At 39.6% G+C, this 15,617-nt stretch overlaps 1 protein-coding gene across 4 annotated transcripts in view; it reads right to left on the bottom strand.

The window, feature by feature from the left end:
- The window catches only part of AP3B1 (adaptor related protein complex 3 subunit beta 1), a 276,626-nt gene extending 261,234 nt beyond the window's left edge, over positions 1 to 15,392 (bottom strand). For 3 of the 4 annotated variants that reach the window (XM_032626082.1, XM_032626081.1, XM_032626080.1), the window contains exon 1: positions 15,092 to 15,392. In XM_032626082.1, coding sequence (XP_032481973.1) covers positions 15,092 to 15,219 — 128 coding nt within the window. In that variant the 5' untranslated portion in view covers positions 15,220 to 15,392. The remainder of the gene's footprint in view (positions 1 to 15,091) is intronic. The other variant, XM_032626083.1, reaches the window with a different exon arrangement.
- Between the last annotated feature and the right edge of the window lie 225 nt (positions 15,393 to 15,617).

The following is a 15,617-nucleotide window of genomic DNA, read 5'->3' as shown; positions in this document are numbered from 1 at the left end:
TCTGGGTTTCCAATATCACAGAATACTTCCACCATTCACATAGCTGACCATTCCAAACACTTAGGTGCAGCCAGAGTGATCTTTCTAAAATATAAATTTCACCACATTGTACCTCTACTTAAAACCCTTTGGTAGCTTCTTACTGTGCAAACCTTTATGATAAGTTCAAATTTATGAGCATGGTATACAAGACCCTTCATAATATGGACCCTGACTATCAACCATCTTTCACGTGTCCCAATTTCCCTCCAACTCTGTGCTCCAGCCATACTGAACTTTTCCTATTCTTCAAATAAGCCCTAAATCCTTGCCGCTAAACCAGCAGTGTCCAATAGAATGCTCTATGATGACAGAAAGAAATATTCTTTATCCACATTATCCAATATGTTAACTGCTAGCTACACTGAGCAGCACATAAAAATGTGGCTAGTGTGACTCAGAAACTAAAATTATTTCAATCAGTTTAAATTTAAATAGTTACCTTTGGCTGGTATCTACGGTATTGAACAACACAGCGCTAAACCAAGGTATACGCTATTCCCTCTGCCTCATGTGTACACAGGTATGTGTGGAAAGCCCTGGTCAGTGCTAACATGTAACATCGTTAGTATTGACTCTTTTGTTAGGTTATTCCCTTTGTTCTTGTAGTTAGTAATTAATAAAGTCCCACTCTATACAAGACACTATTTAAAACAAGACACTATTTTCTAATAGTTTGGTGGTTCTTCCAAGATAGTGGCTTAATTACAATTTGCCCCTAAAAGGACTATCACTCTAAGAAATGAACAGACTCCACATATTAGTAAGTGAAAAAAGCAAATTACAATATTACACTAAAAAAGTATATAGCTTTGCTTTAAAAATACACAGTATATAGGCAAAAAAGACTGGAAGACCTGTATCTTTTAACTGATTCTCTATGGGTATTAAAATTAGGGTTATTTAACTAATCTGTATTTGCTAAATTTTCTATAAGGAAAGAGGGAAATCAGTCCAGTGATTATCTTTTCCCTGTTGCATCATCAACTTATTCCTTCCTCTTCATAACCTAACATTCCCTTCCAGATACCATTCCACTTCTTTGCTCCCCTATATAGTAATACATACTATCAACTCTCCTTTCTCTTTTTTTTAAGATTTAATTTTATTTATTTTTGGCTGCACTGGGTCTTCATTCCTGTGCCTGGGCTTTCTCTAGTTGCGGTGCGTGGGCTTCTCCTTGCGGTGGCTTCTCTTGTTGCGGAGCACGGGCTCTAGGCGCACAGGTTTCAGTAGTTGTGGCACCCGGGCTCTAGAGCGCAGGCTCAGTAATTGTGGCGCACGGCCTTAGTTGCTCTGCGGCATGTAGGATCTTCCTGGTTTAGGGATCGAACCCTCGTCCCCTGCATTGGCAGGCAGATTCCTATCTACTGCACCACCAGGGAAGTCCCTCTCCTTTCTCTCTTGAACCCACTCCAGTCAGGCTTTCAGCCCCACCACTGCACCTAACCTGCTTGTCAGTGTCACCAAAGACCTCCAAAGTGACAAATTCCAAAGCCACTTGTCAGTACTGTAATCACCTTACTTGACCCTATCTGACAGAAACGCTCCAGGAATGCCCCAGAGATTAGTACTCTGACCTCTTCGCTTTCTACATTCACTCCCTTGATGTCTCACCCAATCAGGGTACTTAATACCCTCTATAACCCTATGGCTCCCAAACTTATATCTCTAGCCTAACTCCTCCCTAAGCTCCAAACTCATATATCCAACTGCCTATTTAATATCTCCTCTTGGATGCCTAATAGGTATCTCAAACTTAACATGCTCAAGCTCTTGAACCTCTTCCCCCTTTAAAAAATTCCTCTTTACACAATCTTCTTCATTTTGATAACAATTCCAAACTTCCAGTTGTTTAGGCAAAAAAACCTTGTGTCATCTTTGGTATCTTTTTCCCTCACACACCACATTTAAACCATCAGCAAATCTCATTGGCTCTACTTTCAAAATATATCCAGAATCCAACCACTGCTCTCCACTACCACCAGTCTGATTTAGTCATCCCCTTCTCTTGCCTGGGTTACTGTGGTGGTCTCCTTGCTGGTCTCCCTGCCTCAAATCTGCAGTCTATTCCTAGTTCAGGAGACAAAGTGATACATTAAAAACGTAAGGTGGATCATCTCACTCCTCTGTTCAAAACCCTCCAATGGCTTCCCTTCTCACACAGAGTAAAATCCAAGTCCTTAAAATGATTTACAAAGCCCTACACAATCTGGCCCTTACCTCTCTGACCTCCTCATCTGCTAAGTCCCCCCTCTTTCCTTCATTCACTCTATCCAGACACACTGACCTCTTTGTTGATGCTCACAGGTCAGAAACTCTCCTGCCTCAGGGCCTGAGCACATGTAATTCCTCTTGACTAAATACTTCTCCCCAGACATCTGCATGTCACTCCCTCGGGCACTCCAGGTAGTACTGTCAAGGATCTTTTCCTGACCCTGCTATTTCAAACTCAACCCAACCTCCACCTTAACTCTCTATCCTCTTTCCCTGCCTTACTTTTCTCTACAGCACTCCTTGTCATCAAATGACCAACCATCTATTTACTTGTTTATTACCTATCTTCTTCCAGTTGGAATATATGCTCCATGAAAGCAGGCATTTTGTCTACTGATTGATTAATCCCCAGCATCAAGAATAGTACCTAGTATAAGAAGGCACTTGTACTTGTTAAATTAGTAAGTTACTTCTATATTTTTTTAGTTATAGAAATAAAATTATAAATGAATAAACAGGTCCCAAGTATCCTACAGACCATAAACTTTTTGAAAACATAAATATATCTGGCACACCATAAGCACTTAATAGTTACTGACTGACTTCTAAATGCCCATTCTGCTCAAAACCTTCCAATGGCTTCTCTTTACACTCATAGTAAAATCCAAAGCCCTTACAAGGCCCTACACAATCTGGCACTGGACCTTCCACTCTACACCTTACCTCTCTGCCCCCATAGTACTAAACTCCCCCCCTCATTCTTCATGACCACATCCTTAACCGAGGCTTTAAGAAACTTTAACCCATTTCTAGAGTAAAGCTGGGTGATGTGTAGCTCTGTCAACCCATGATATTGGGACCAGCCTTATTCATAAGTCTCTCGCTTATCCAGCTGCCATGTTAACTCACTCAGCTGCAGGATTAAAGACACTGGCCTTCAGGCTTCCCTGGTGGCGCAGTGGTTGAGAGTCCACCTGCCGATGCAGGGGACATGGGTTCGTGCCCCGGTCCAGGAAGATCCCACATGCCGCGAAGCGGCTGGGCCCACGAGCCATGGCCGCTAAGCCTGCATATCCGGAGCCTGTGCCCCGCAACAGGAGTGGCCACAACAGTGAGAGGCCCGCGTACTGCAAAAAATAAATAAGACACTGACCTTCTAATTAGGTCAATTCCTATCAGCAGTACAAATAATCAGCCCATCAATAAGCAGACATTGACTATAAATTGTTCACTTTTGTAGATCTATGAACTCTTTCCAGCTGACATGCTAAATAAGTCTTCCTTAAGTACACAAACCAAAGAATGTTATTCATAATAATGTGAAATATAGGAAAATCATTTCCTTCTTGAATATTCTACTCTGGGCTCTTCACTTTAAATTTTGAATTTGGACTGCAGGCAATTAGTTTTTGGCAGTAGTTCATTTATATACACAATTGCAATACTGTCAAATTATTTCTCTATAATACATTTGTCATTCCATGAGCATTTGTAACTTTTCTGCAGTAAAAAAGAACATTTCAACTGACCATCTCGCTGATTTTTTTGGTTTTACTCATTCAGTTCTAGTAATGTTACCCTAAATTCTAAATATTTTTAGAAGTAATATCTCACATCTTGGGATTTAATGGTAAGGCCTGAATTTAAGTATTCCATATTTTCTCCTTGGATTTCACAAAACCAGTGATCTTAAAATAACATATCCTATATCAAGGGATGAATATTTTCTTGGTTGAGTGTTTAAGATAAATTGTAAAAGTCAGAAGTGACTCTCCTGGACTTCTCTGGTGGTGCAGTCTTTAAGAATCCGCCTGCCAATGCAGGGGACATAGGTTCGAACCCTGGTCCAGGAAGATCCCACATGCCACGGAGCCTGCGAGCCACTACTACTGAGCCTGCGCTCTAGAGCGTGCGAGCCACAACTGATGAGCCCGCATGCTGCAACTACTGAAGCCCAAGCACGTAGAGCCCCTGCTCCGCAACAAGAGAAGCCGCTGCAATAAGAAGCCTGTGCACCGCAACAAAGAGTAACCTCCGCTCACCTCAACTAGAGAAAGCCCGCATGCAGCAACAAAGACCCAACGCAGCCAAAAATAAATAAATAAAATAAATAACTTTTTTTTAAAAAAGAAGTGACTCTCCTCCAAGAAGAAATGCAAGCTAAGCAAATAAAATGGAACACTTATAATCTGTTGGAAAGTAGGACTCTGCAGTATTTCATCAATTTTTTGTTCAATGTGGTAAAATCTTACTTGATTTTAAGTATGTTTCAAGAATTAAATTACAGGAACCCTACTGCACCACTAAAGTGACAATCCTTAACCTGTGTAGTCAGCCCTTTGTAGAACTAACAGTCTTTCTTATGTGAAGACAAAAACAACTAGTTCCTTCTTTTGTTAACAGCCATCTTGGAACAAATGACATTTACTTAGTGAAAGATCAATAAAACATTGAAATTGGGAGTTTCCTGGCAGTCCAGTGGTTAGGACTTAGCACTTTCACTGCTGTGGTCCAGGTTCAACCCATGATTGGGGAACTAAGGTCCCGCAAACCACGCGGTGCAGCCAAAATAAAATAAAATAAAACACTGAAATTGCTTATATTTTGTATGTCTTTTGTAAATTAAAAAAAAAAGGGTCCAATTTCCATATACAGCATGGCAAATACATTGTTTACATCTCCATTACTAGATCTAGTGACCATAAATTCCCAAAGCTAAGCAGAATTAACAAGATAGAGCACTTACCAAAACTGGAGTTATTAGAATCAAGGGAATTTAATCTTCAGAAATTGAAGATGATGACAAGGACAAAGGTATGCTATAGAAATCATTAATGGAGTGTATTTTCACACTGGACTCCTGAGCACGAGAAAGGAATTCACAATGAGCCTGTGCCTCTTCATAATATGCTAACAACTCAGGACTCCAACATTTTCAGCATCTCAAACTAAAATGTGTTTGACATTTTGAAATTACAGCACTTCCATTTTCTTCAGTAAATCATTGTTTACAAAAATAAAGGCTTATAATAAATACCTTTTGGTAGGTATGAAAAGTTGAGAATTATTACACAATTTAACACTAATTTTATACTTGTATTACTTGTATTAGTTCACATTAGCCTTATCTCACCAACTAAATTCTTAAAGGCAAGATAAAGATCTTATAATTATTTATATTTCTACTGAAAACACAGAGGAATTAACTATACTTATGGTATAGTTAAAGATGCCTTTAAGATGATATAAATAAAGTTAAAGACGGTATAAATAAAGATGCCTTTCCAGAATGGTATAGATTTCAAAAATCCTGATTGTAAAATTCATTCAACACTTATGTGACAATTCTAAGTCAATAACCCTAACCACAACAAAAATTCAAGCAATGACATAAAGAAAATGGCTGTTTTGGAACTATATACAATTAACCTCAGGGTAATGCAATAATACATTAATAGGAATACCAGGCTAAATTTTCCTTCTGTATAAGGTCCACGGAATCCAGTCATGCTTTATTTTTTAACTACGCTGGCTAAAGAAACAGTAAATATTAGTAGAATCTGAATCATTCAATTGAGTGAAAGACCTAAAACATTTATTATGCAAAATTATAAGCCAAACACTTTGCTAAGCACCTTCACATAAATTATACCATGTAATATTAGGTGAGTATGTGAAAGAAAGAGTCCTCTATACAATATTCAACAAATATTCAATGAGTCACTACAAAATGAAAATACAGAATGACTTAATGAGATAAAGGTATCAATGAAATTACTAGGAAAAGTAAAAAGAAAGTAGAGCAAGCTTTGAACAACTGGAACTATAAAACTGTTATATGAAAAAATTTTTAAATATGGTATAGACCCTAATTTAAATTAAATATTATAAATAAAAAATTAAATATTATAAATAAAAATTGGGGGAAAAAAGTTTAAACCCTCATATGGAGACACAATGACTTTTTTTTTTTTTTTTAAACATCTTTACTGGGGTATAATTGCTTTACAATGGTGTGTTAGTTTCTGCTTTATAACAAAGTGAATCAGCTATACATATACATATGTTCCCATATGTCTTCCCTCTTCACAATGACTCTTTAAAGTATGTCTAAAATAATGTGTTATAGAGTGGCCAATATGGTGGAGGAGGAAGATCCTGAGCTCACATCCTCCTACAGACACACCAGTATCACAACTATTTATAGAGCAACTACAGATGAGAATGACCTGAACACTAGCAGAGAAGAGCTCCTACAACTTAAGATATACAGAAGGAACCACAGAAAGATAGGGAGGAAGGGCAGAGCCACAATATAGTCAAGACCCAAAGCCTCAGATAGAGGACCCAAACACAGGAGAATAATTACAACTGCAGAGGTTCTCCCCAAGGATCAAGGGCTCTGAGCCCCACATCAGGCTCCCCAGCCCAGGGGTCCTGCACCAGAAAGACAAGCCCCTAGAATGTTTGGCTTTGAAGACGAGTGGGGCTTACTTTGGGGAGAGCCAGAGGACTGTGGGAAATAGAGACTCCACTCATCAAAGGGCACATACTAAATCTCACATGCTCCAGGACCCAGGGCAGAAGCAGTAATTTGAAAGGACCCTGGGTCAGACCAACTTGCTAATCTTGGAAAGCTTCCCAGAGAGGCAAGAGGCAACTGGAATGTATCCTGGAGACATAGATGCTGGTGGCAGCCATTTTGGGGAGCTCATTTCCCAAGGATACTGGTGCTGGCAAGCGTCATTTTGGAATTCTCCCTCTAGCTTGTTAGTGCCAGGACCCAGCCCACCCACCAGCCAGTCAGCACCAGTCCTGGGACACTCTAGACCAAGCTAGCTGCGGGGGGGACACTGTCCTACCCATCAGCAGGCCAGCTGCCATAGAAATTCCTGAACCCCCCAGCTTCCCTGGGACCCAGCCCTGTCTACCAGAAGGCCCAATACCCAGCCCTACACATCAATGGGCCAGCAAGAGCCCCGGGTACAGCAGCCAGCCAATCCCATCCACCCCACCCACCAGCGGGCCAGCACTAGCTCTGGACCCGGCTTCATCAACCAGCGGGTGGGCACCAGACCTGGGACCACCGAGGCCCTACAGCCAGCTGTGTCAGGACCCAGCCCACTCACCAGCAGTCTAGCACCAGCCCCAGGACGCCCTGGGCCTAGGCCCCACCTACTCACAGGCTGATATCAACCAAGACTTTAAGGTACAATGTAGAAAAGACAGCCTCTTCAACAATGGAGCTGGGAAAACTGGACAGCTACAAGTAAAAGCTGAGATTAGAACATTACCTCACAGCATATACAAAAATAAACTCAAAATGGATTAAAGACCTAGATGTAAGACCTGAAACCCTAAAACTTCTAGAAGAAAACATAGGCAGAACACTCTTTGACATAAATCATAACGATATTTTTTTGGGTCTGTCTCCTAAGGCAAAAGAAATAAAAGCAAAAATAAATAATGGGACCTAATTAAATTTAAAAGCTTTTGCACAGCAAAGGAAACCATCAACAAAACAAAGAGACAACCTACAGGATGGGAGAAAATATTTGCAAATGATGTGACAAGGGATTAATATCCAAAATATATAAACAGCTGATACAATTCAGTATCAAAAAACCAAACAACTCAATCAAAAAACGGCAAAGATGTGGAGAAAAGGGAACCACTGTACATTGTTGATGGGATTGTAAATTGCAGCAGCCATAAGTGTATGGAGGTTCCTCAAAATATTAAAAATGGAATTATCATATGATCTAGCAATTCCACTCCTGGGTATTTATCCAAAGAAAACAAAACACTAATTTGAAAAGATATATGCAACATAAGTTCATTGCAGCATTATTTACAATAGCCAAGATATGGAAGCAACCTAAGTGTCCACTGACAGATGAATGGATAAAGAAAACATAGTATGTGTACACAGACAGACAGACACACACACACACACACACAACAGATTACTCATTTATAAAAAAGAATGAAATCTCGCCATTTTCTACAACATGTAATAACCAGAGAATATTATGCCAAGGGATATAAGTCAGACAGAGAAAGACATATGCAGAATCTAAAAAACAAATGAACAAACATAACAGAAACAGATACAGAGAACAGGTGGTTGCAGGGGAAGGAGGGGATAGGTGTATAAACTTCAGTTACAAAAAGATGAGTCACATGTATGAAATGTACAGTGTGGAGAATACAGTCAATAATTATGTAGTATCTTTGTATGGCAAGAGATAACAGCTAGACTTATTATAGCGATCATTTGGAAATGTATGGAAGTATTGAATCACTATGTTATGTACCAGGAACTAACATAGTGTTATAGGTCAATTATTCATCAAAAACAAACAAACTTACAGAAAAAGAGATCAGAATTGTGGTTACCAGAGGCAGGGAGGCTGGGGGGCGGGGGAATTGGATGAAGGTAGTCAAAGGTACAAACTTCCAGTTATAAGTAAGTACTTTATCTTACAACTGGGGATGTACTATAAAACATGATGAACATAACTAACACTGCTATACTTTATATGTGAAAATTTTTAAGCAAATCCTAAGAGTTCTTATCAGAAGGAAAAAAAATTTTTCTGCTATTTCTTTAATGTTGTATCTATATGAGATGACAGATGTTCACTAAACTTACAGTGGTAATCATTTCATGATGTATGTAAGTCAAATCATTATGCTGTACACCTTAAACTTATATGCTGTATATTATACAGTGCTGTATATAATTATATCTCAATAAAACTGGAAGAAATGCAAAAACAAACAAAATAATGTGTTACTATTAATAAGGTACTGACAACTGGGGCTGTAAAAGGAAAATCAAAATGAAGTCGGTACTGCTGAGAGCTCTCTAAAATGAAGCCAGGAGGCCACTGAGGAAGTATGACTTATGGACGACTCAGCCCGGATGGAATCTGAACTGTGACCACTTACTATCTTAATGTAGGTATCCAGAATATCTGCCCAATGTTCCAGAAACTCAAAATATTTAACCGACCCTTACCCTAAAATAACTCGTGACAGCCTGTTCCTTAAGGACAAATACTTCCTTGCGTCATGGTCAACCATAATTCTTGACAGACAACTTAATAACCTTGTAGCTTTCATCTTTATAAGCTTCTGACTCTCTTCCCCTGTACAGTCTCGAACTGCAATTCTTAAGACCCCAAATAAATTATTTTATTTGCAGCCTTCTGCATTTTCTTGGTCGACAGGACTGGTTGATCTTTACTTTTAATAAAGTTAAGTCGGGGCTTCCCTGGTGGCACAGTGCTTAAGAATCCGCCTGCCAATGCAGGGGACACAAGGTTCAAGTCCTGGTCCAGGAAGATCCCACATGCCGCGATGCAACTAAGCCCGTGCACCACATCTACTAAGCCTGCGCTCTAGAGCCCGTGAGCCACAACTACTGAAGCCCGTGTGCCTAGAGCCTGTGCTCCGCAACAAGAGAAGCCAGCACAGTGAGAAGCCTGTACACCGCAACGAAGAGTAGCCCCCGCTCGTTGCAACTAGAGAAAGCCAGTGTGCAGCAACGAAGACCCAACACAGCCAAAAATAAATAAATAAATAAATTTTAAAGATAAAGTTAACTCAAAAACATCCCTATAAGAAGGTTGCTCTCATTCAGATACATTTCTATATGCCCTCTTCAAAGGGAGAAAAAGCAGTGGATGTAAGTTAGATTTGCTGTAATTATATGCAAACTAGAGCCCCATTGTAAAATTCCTAGTGGATTCCACTGAGAAATACTGATATTAAAGGTTAAAGGGTTATATGTAATGTAATTTTCATGGCTGATATCAAGCTGACAATAAATAAAATTTAAGTTAAAAAAGTAAGCTAGGCCTTATCATTTGCAATGCAAATACACTGATGTAGTATTGATTATATCATACTACTACATGATGTAGTACAACACAAAAGTATGCAGCTCTTATTTGGGTCTAAATTAGCTCTGTGAATCTAAACAAATGAAAAGTCCACCCCAATATCAGCAAGGACTAAAACTGCTACCTTGGTTACCTATTCATTGTTAAATCCAATGGCCTCTTTTCAGCCTTCATTCTATTTGCCCTCTCTCTGCAATTCCTAACATAGTTGACCATTTCCTCTAACCAATTTTCCTCTCAGCCTCCTCTGGTTTCCTACCCCTCTGAGCACTCTTTAGCTAGTTCTTCTTCCATTCACACCTTAAATGTTGGTGTTCCCTAGCGATTTGTCTAAACTGCCTTGTCTCCTAACCAGAAAAATTCTCCCTGGGTGATTTCATCCATTCCCATGCTTTAATTACTACCCACAATTCTAAATGCTGATCTATAATCTATATTTCATCTAAACGTGCTTTTTTTTTTTTTTTTGCAACTGTCCTGGTTTCAGTATACTTTGCCTGAAGAACTCCCCCTGTTCTCCACCTGGCAAAAATCTTCCCAGGCTTTATGACCTAAAACATCACCACCTCAGCAAAGCTTTCAACAACTTTTCTAAATAGTGTTAGTTAATATTCTAGTTTAGAAATCATTTTCAACTATACCATCTTATGAAAAACTCACAAAATAGGCAAGTCCTCTCTAGAAATGAGGACACTGAAGTTTGAAGAGATCAAGCAACTTGAACAAGGAAACATTACTACAGGTGGAAAACATCAACTTAAATCCAGGCCTTCTCACTCTAGGTCCAATGCTCTTTCTAATACACTGTGATGTTCTCAAAAGAAAAGAGATTTGGAAATTTACTAGTTTTACCATTGTTAAAAAAAATTAATTAGTATTGTCTGTTTCCTTCTAGAAATTAATTCCTAATTAAATGTTTAATCCAGAAATAAAAATATTAAAATTAATTTTTAAATTATACACACACAGCCAAATTGGTTAAGATAAGAGTTTAAGATAAAAGAAAAATAATTGAGGAAAAAACTCAAAAGCAATAAAAGTTTACAATAGTCTCAAAGTTAACGATTACAAAAAATTAATTCTTTAAATTTTTAAATAACGAAATTGCAAATCTTGACACCAATCATCTAATACACAGGCTTGATTAACCAATAAATGATGTATAAAATCTGCTTTCGTAAAACCATTTAAAGCTCCCTAACTTTAGTTCTATTTAAAAGGGAAGGGAATAAATAAGATTGATAAATAGGATTAAATTCAGAAAACAAAAATCATCAATAATCCTGTGACTAGGAAGTGATTAGGCATCCTTGAGATGGTTAGTGAAGGATCAAAAGGACATAGAGCTTTAGGATAAGCGGCCAAAGAACAGAATAGTGGAAGGAGTTAGAACATCACCACTTTGCAGACACTGTGGTAAAGACTGGTTGAACAGATTCATTGATGGTTGCTAAATATAGGGGATGGTGAATCTGATGAAGAGCAAAACATCTGCATGGTCTCCAACTGACCCCCCATAGATAGATTATTGGAAAATAAATAAATAATGGACAACCCTTTACCTGGGAAAATTAACATCATGAAGACGGGCATCCTATGCCTCCCGACACAACAGTCTAAGAAGGTAGTACTGTAGCCTGGGATATATAACATGAATGTATGCATGAACCAGCAAAGACAAGCTGATTAACATGCTATAAAGTAATTGGCTTGTATTCTTCAAAAATGTCAAGGTAGTGAAAGACAAAGGCTAAGGAACTATTCCAGATTAAAGGAGATTAAAGAGATATGAGAACTAAGTGAAATACATGATCCTGGACTGGATTCTGTACTAGAGAAAAAAAATGTTAAAAAAAAATTAAAATTATTTATTGGAACAAATGACAACACGGGGATTATAGACTGTAGATTGTACTAATGTTAAATTTCCTGAATATAACAGTACTACAGTTATAAAAGTACTGCAGTTCTTAAAAAAATACACACTGAAGTATGAAGATAAAGAGACATGATGTATACAACCTATTCTCAGATGTATCAGAAGAGATAATAATATGGAATGTGTGTGTCTGCGTGTGTATGGAGAAATAAATAAAGCAATGCAGCAATTTTTTTAAATTGGTGAATGTGCCTCAGGAGTAGTTCTCTGTAGTATTCCTGCAACTTTTTTGCAAACCTGAAACAATTTCAAAGTGTTGATAAATCAACGAAAATGAGAGCAGACGTGCACCACAACTACTGAGCCTGCGCTCTAGAACTCGCGTGCCACAACTACTGAAGCCCGCGCACCTAGAACCCGTGCTCTGCAACAAGAGAAGCCACTGCAATGAGAAGCCTGCGCACCGCAATGAAGAGTAGCCTCCACTCACCGCAACTAGAGAAAGCCCGTGCACAGCAACGAAGACCCAAGGCAGCCAAAAATTAAAAAATAAATTAATTAATTTAAAATAAAAAAAGAAAATGAGAGCAGAGGGGGTGGGTGAAATGGGTGAAGAGAGTCAAAGGCACAAAGTTCCAGTTATAAAATAAATAAGTCAGGGGGATGTAACGTACAGCATGGTGACTACAGTTAATAATACTGTATTGTTTATTTGAAAGCTGCTAAAAAAGTGAATCTTGAAAGTCCTCGTCACAGGAAAAAAATTGTAACTAAGTGTGGTGACGGATGTTAACTAGCCTTCTTGTGGTGATCCTTTCTCAATATATAAAAATACCTACTGAATGCCTACCTACGTTGTACACCTGAAACTAATACATTACATGTCAATTATACTTCGATAAAAAAATAAATTAGAGCAGAGGAACTGGGTAAGCTTTAAGTTTTTTATACAAATTTTGTCATTTGGATTTTAAAAAAGGCAAGAAATATCACCCTTTAATGAATGAGAGAATGCAAGCTCAAGAGAGATTAAGTGACCACTTCCAGAACAGGGGTCTCCTTGTTTCCGTACAACCCCATTAGGTTGCAATTCAATGGCCAAAATGTTTCTAATTCCTGAAAGCCTCAAGGTCATACACTGTCTACAACTACTAGTCAAAGTTTTAAACTTTTAATGAGTTGTATGCATTCTCTAACAAAAGCACAATAAACTTCATCAAGTAGTAAGTAGCATATCCAAGTGCTCAAGAGAATGGGCTCCAAGATTAGATTGAGCTCAAGTTCAGGCAGCGCAGTGGTTCTAGCTTTGTGATCTTGGGCAAATTAACCACTTGTGCTCCAATTTTCTCATCCGCAAAGTGGGATCAAAGAAGTAGCTTTGGGTTGCTCCTTGAACCTCTGTGACACCTGAGCATCACAGAATAGTCTCCCATAAGCCATACTCACACTCAGCCAAAGGGCTGTTAGGAGGACCAAATGAAATAATAAATGTAGTGTGCACAAGCACTCTATAAATGTTAGCTATTTTTATTTTAAATCCAACTTGCTCAGGCACCTCAACAGCACTGGTCATAGTCAAAGCCACGCATTTTTTTTTTCCAAATCAGGCCCAAATCTGACAAAATAGGAAATGAAAGGCTCTAAAAGAAAAACATCTTAGAAGTTCACAAAACGTAAATCAATTGTAAGCATATCACGTGCGAAACAGACCTCTACAGACTTATACGTTAATTCAACAGTTGAAACATCTGCTGATAGAACAGCAGAGCTGCAAGAAGCTCCTTGTTGGAACAATCATCTAAATACACAGAATGAAAAATTAGTTCTATGACTTTTAAACTTTTCTAACCTGCGAATAAGGAAACAAACAAATAAACAAACCAAAAACTCTTATTTCACACACTCCATACGGGATTTCAGTTAGCTTAATACAGTGAAAATGTAATCCCAATTTCAACGACTAGCACTTTCCAGAATGTCTTTTAAAATAAATTTGAAATTTAATTTAAATTAAATTTTAATTTATCTTTCTGACACCGCAAAGCCACCAGCACAGCTACTTTACCTTAATTTAGCATAAATCTAGTGTCAGCCTATTATGTGACCATAGTGTTTAGTTAGCACTGAGATTAAAAAAAAGAAAAACGTAAAAATGATTACAATAAAATACAAAGTTACCAGAATTCTGTAAGTTTAAAACCATTCCTTCGCCCCCCCCCCCAAAAAAAATCAATGCGGTGGGGGGGTTCTTTCCCTTTTCGGTGGTACTTAAAATACTCTGAATAATTCTTTTTTTTACTCTCAATAACTTTTCAAGAAACCAAGTATACAATGTTTGGTGTTCATTTTTTAAATTCACACTATGAATCTGTAAAATTTTACCACTTGCTCAGAGTAACACTAAATATTCTCTACTCATATGCTTATTACTGTGTTTGGGATTGGGGTGGTTTTTTGGTTTTGTTTTTTGTTTTAGGGGTTTTGGGTGGTTTTTTTTTTTTGTCTGTAGTGCAAAGGACGTTGCCCGAGAACATTAACGTCTGTATAAACCAGCTTGTCCCTTCATAAAGCGTCTAAAACACCTCCTAGCTCCTGCATTCGAGGGTCACAGAACAGTTTCCCATTAGCCACACTCTCACGTTCCTTCTCAACTCCCCAAACACCCCTTCCACGCTAGTGAGCGAATTTCTCCAGGTGTGATCAAGCAAACATTAAATTAGCTTGAAGCGTTTGTTCAAAATTCAGATGCCTGTGCCCCAACCCAGACCAATTCAGAGTTCTGGGGGATAGCACCTAAAGGGCTCCAAACGGTTCTTTTTCCACTGAAGTTTGAAAACTACTAGAGACTCCCCTCCACACACTCATCCCAAACTCCCAACCACTCCCACCAGTCCCAACTGATCCAGCTGCGGGAAACGTTACCGCTCGGCTCCGGGGCGGTCTCAGCGCGACCCCACCCCTCTCTTGGGAGCCCCATCTCGGTGCCCGCTCCTCCCGGGCACCAGCTCCCTAGTCCCGTCCCCACACCCCAAACCTTTCTCCTCACTTCTTCATATCGCTGCTAAAGAGGCCGAAGGCGCCGGAGGGGGAAATGGTTGAGGTCGCCTCCTGACCCAGCTCCGTCGCCTCCCCTCCTCCGGACTGCTCACTGTAAGCGAAGCTGTTGCTGGACATTGCTGCGGTGCTGCCGAGTGTCGGGTTGGCCCTGCCGGGGGTTTTCTCCGACGGGCTCCCGTCCGAGGGAAGCGAAACAAAACTAGTACACGTTTGGAGGGGCGCCCGCAGGCGCTTCCGGACTCGTCACGGCTCCCAAAGCCGACCTGGCGGTCCACCCCCTGCGCATGCCCAGTGTGCAGGCGGCCGGAGCCCAACCCCCCGCCCCGGGCACTCCAGGGCCTGACTGGATTTTCCTTCTCCGGGTTTTTGAGGTAGCTGAGAGGCTCGGACCCCGGCTCTGCGGAAGGCAGGCCTCGCGCATGCTGGAGACTAGACTCTCGACTTTTAAAGTTGTTTTGGAGACAAATACCCGTGTATCCATTTCGATCCCCTAGGAGGTTCCCGAGCCCGGACAC

Source organism: Phocoena sinus, chromosome 3 (genome assembly GCF_008692025.1).
Source record: "Phocoena sinus isolate mPhoSin1 chromosome 3, mPhoSin1.pri, whole genome shotgun sequence".
NCBI lineage: Eukaryota > Metazoa > Chordata > Mammalia > Artiodactyla > Phocoenidae > Phocoena > Phocoena sinus.
Note: the sequence above shows the minus strand (reverse complement) of the source record. Positions and strands in the feature narration are given on the sequence as shown.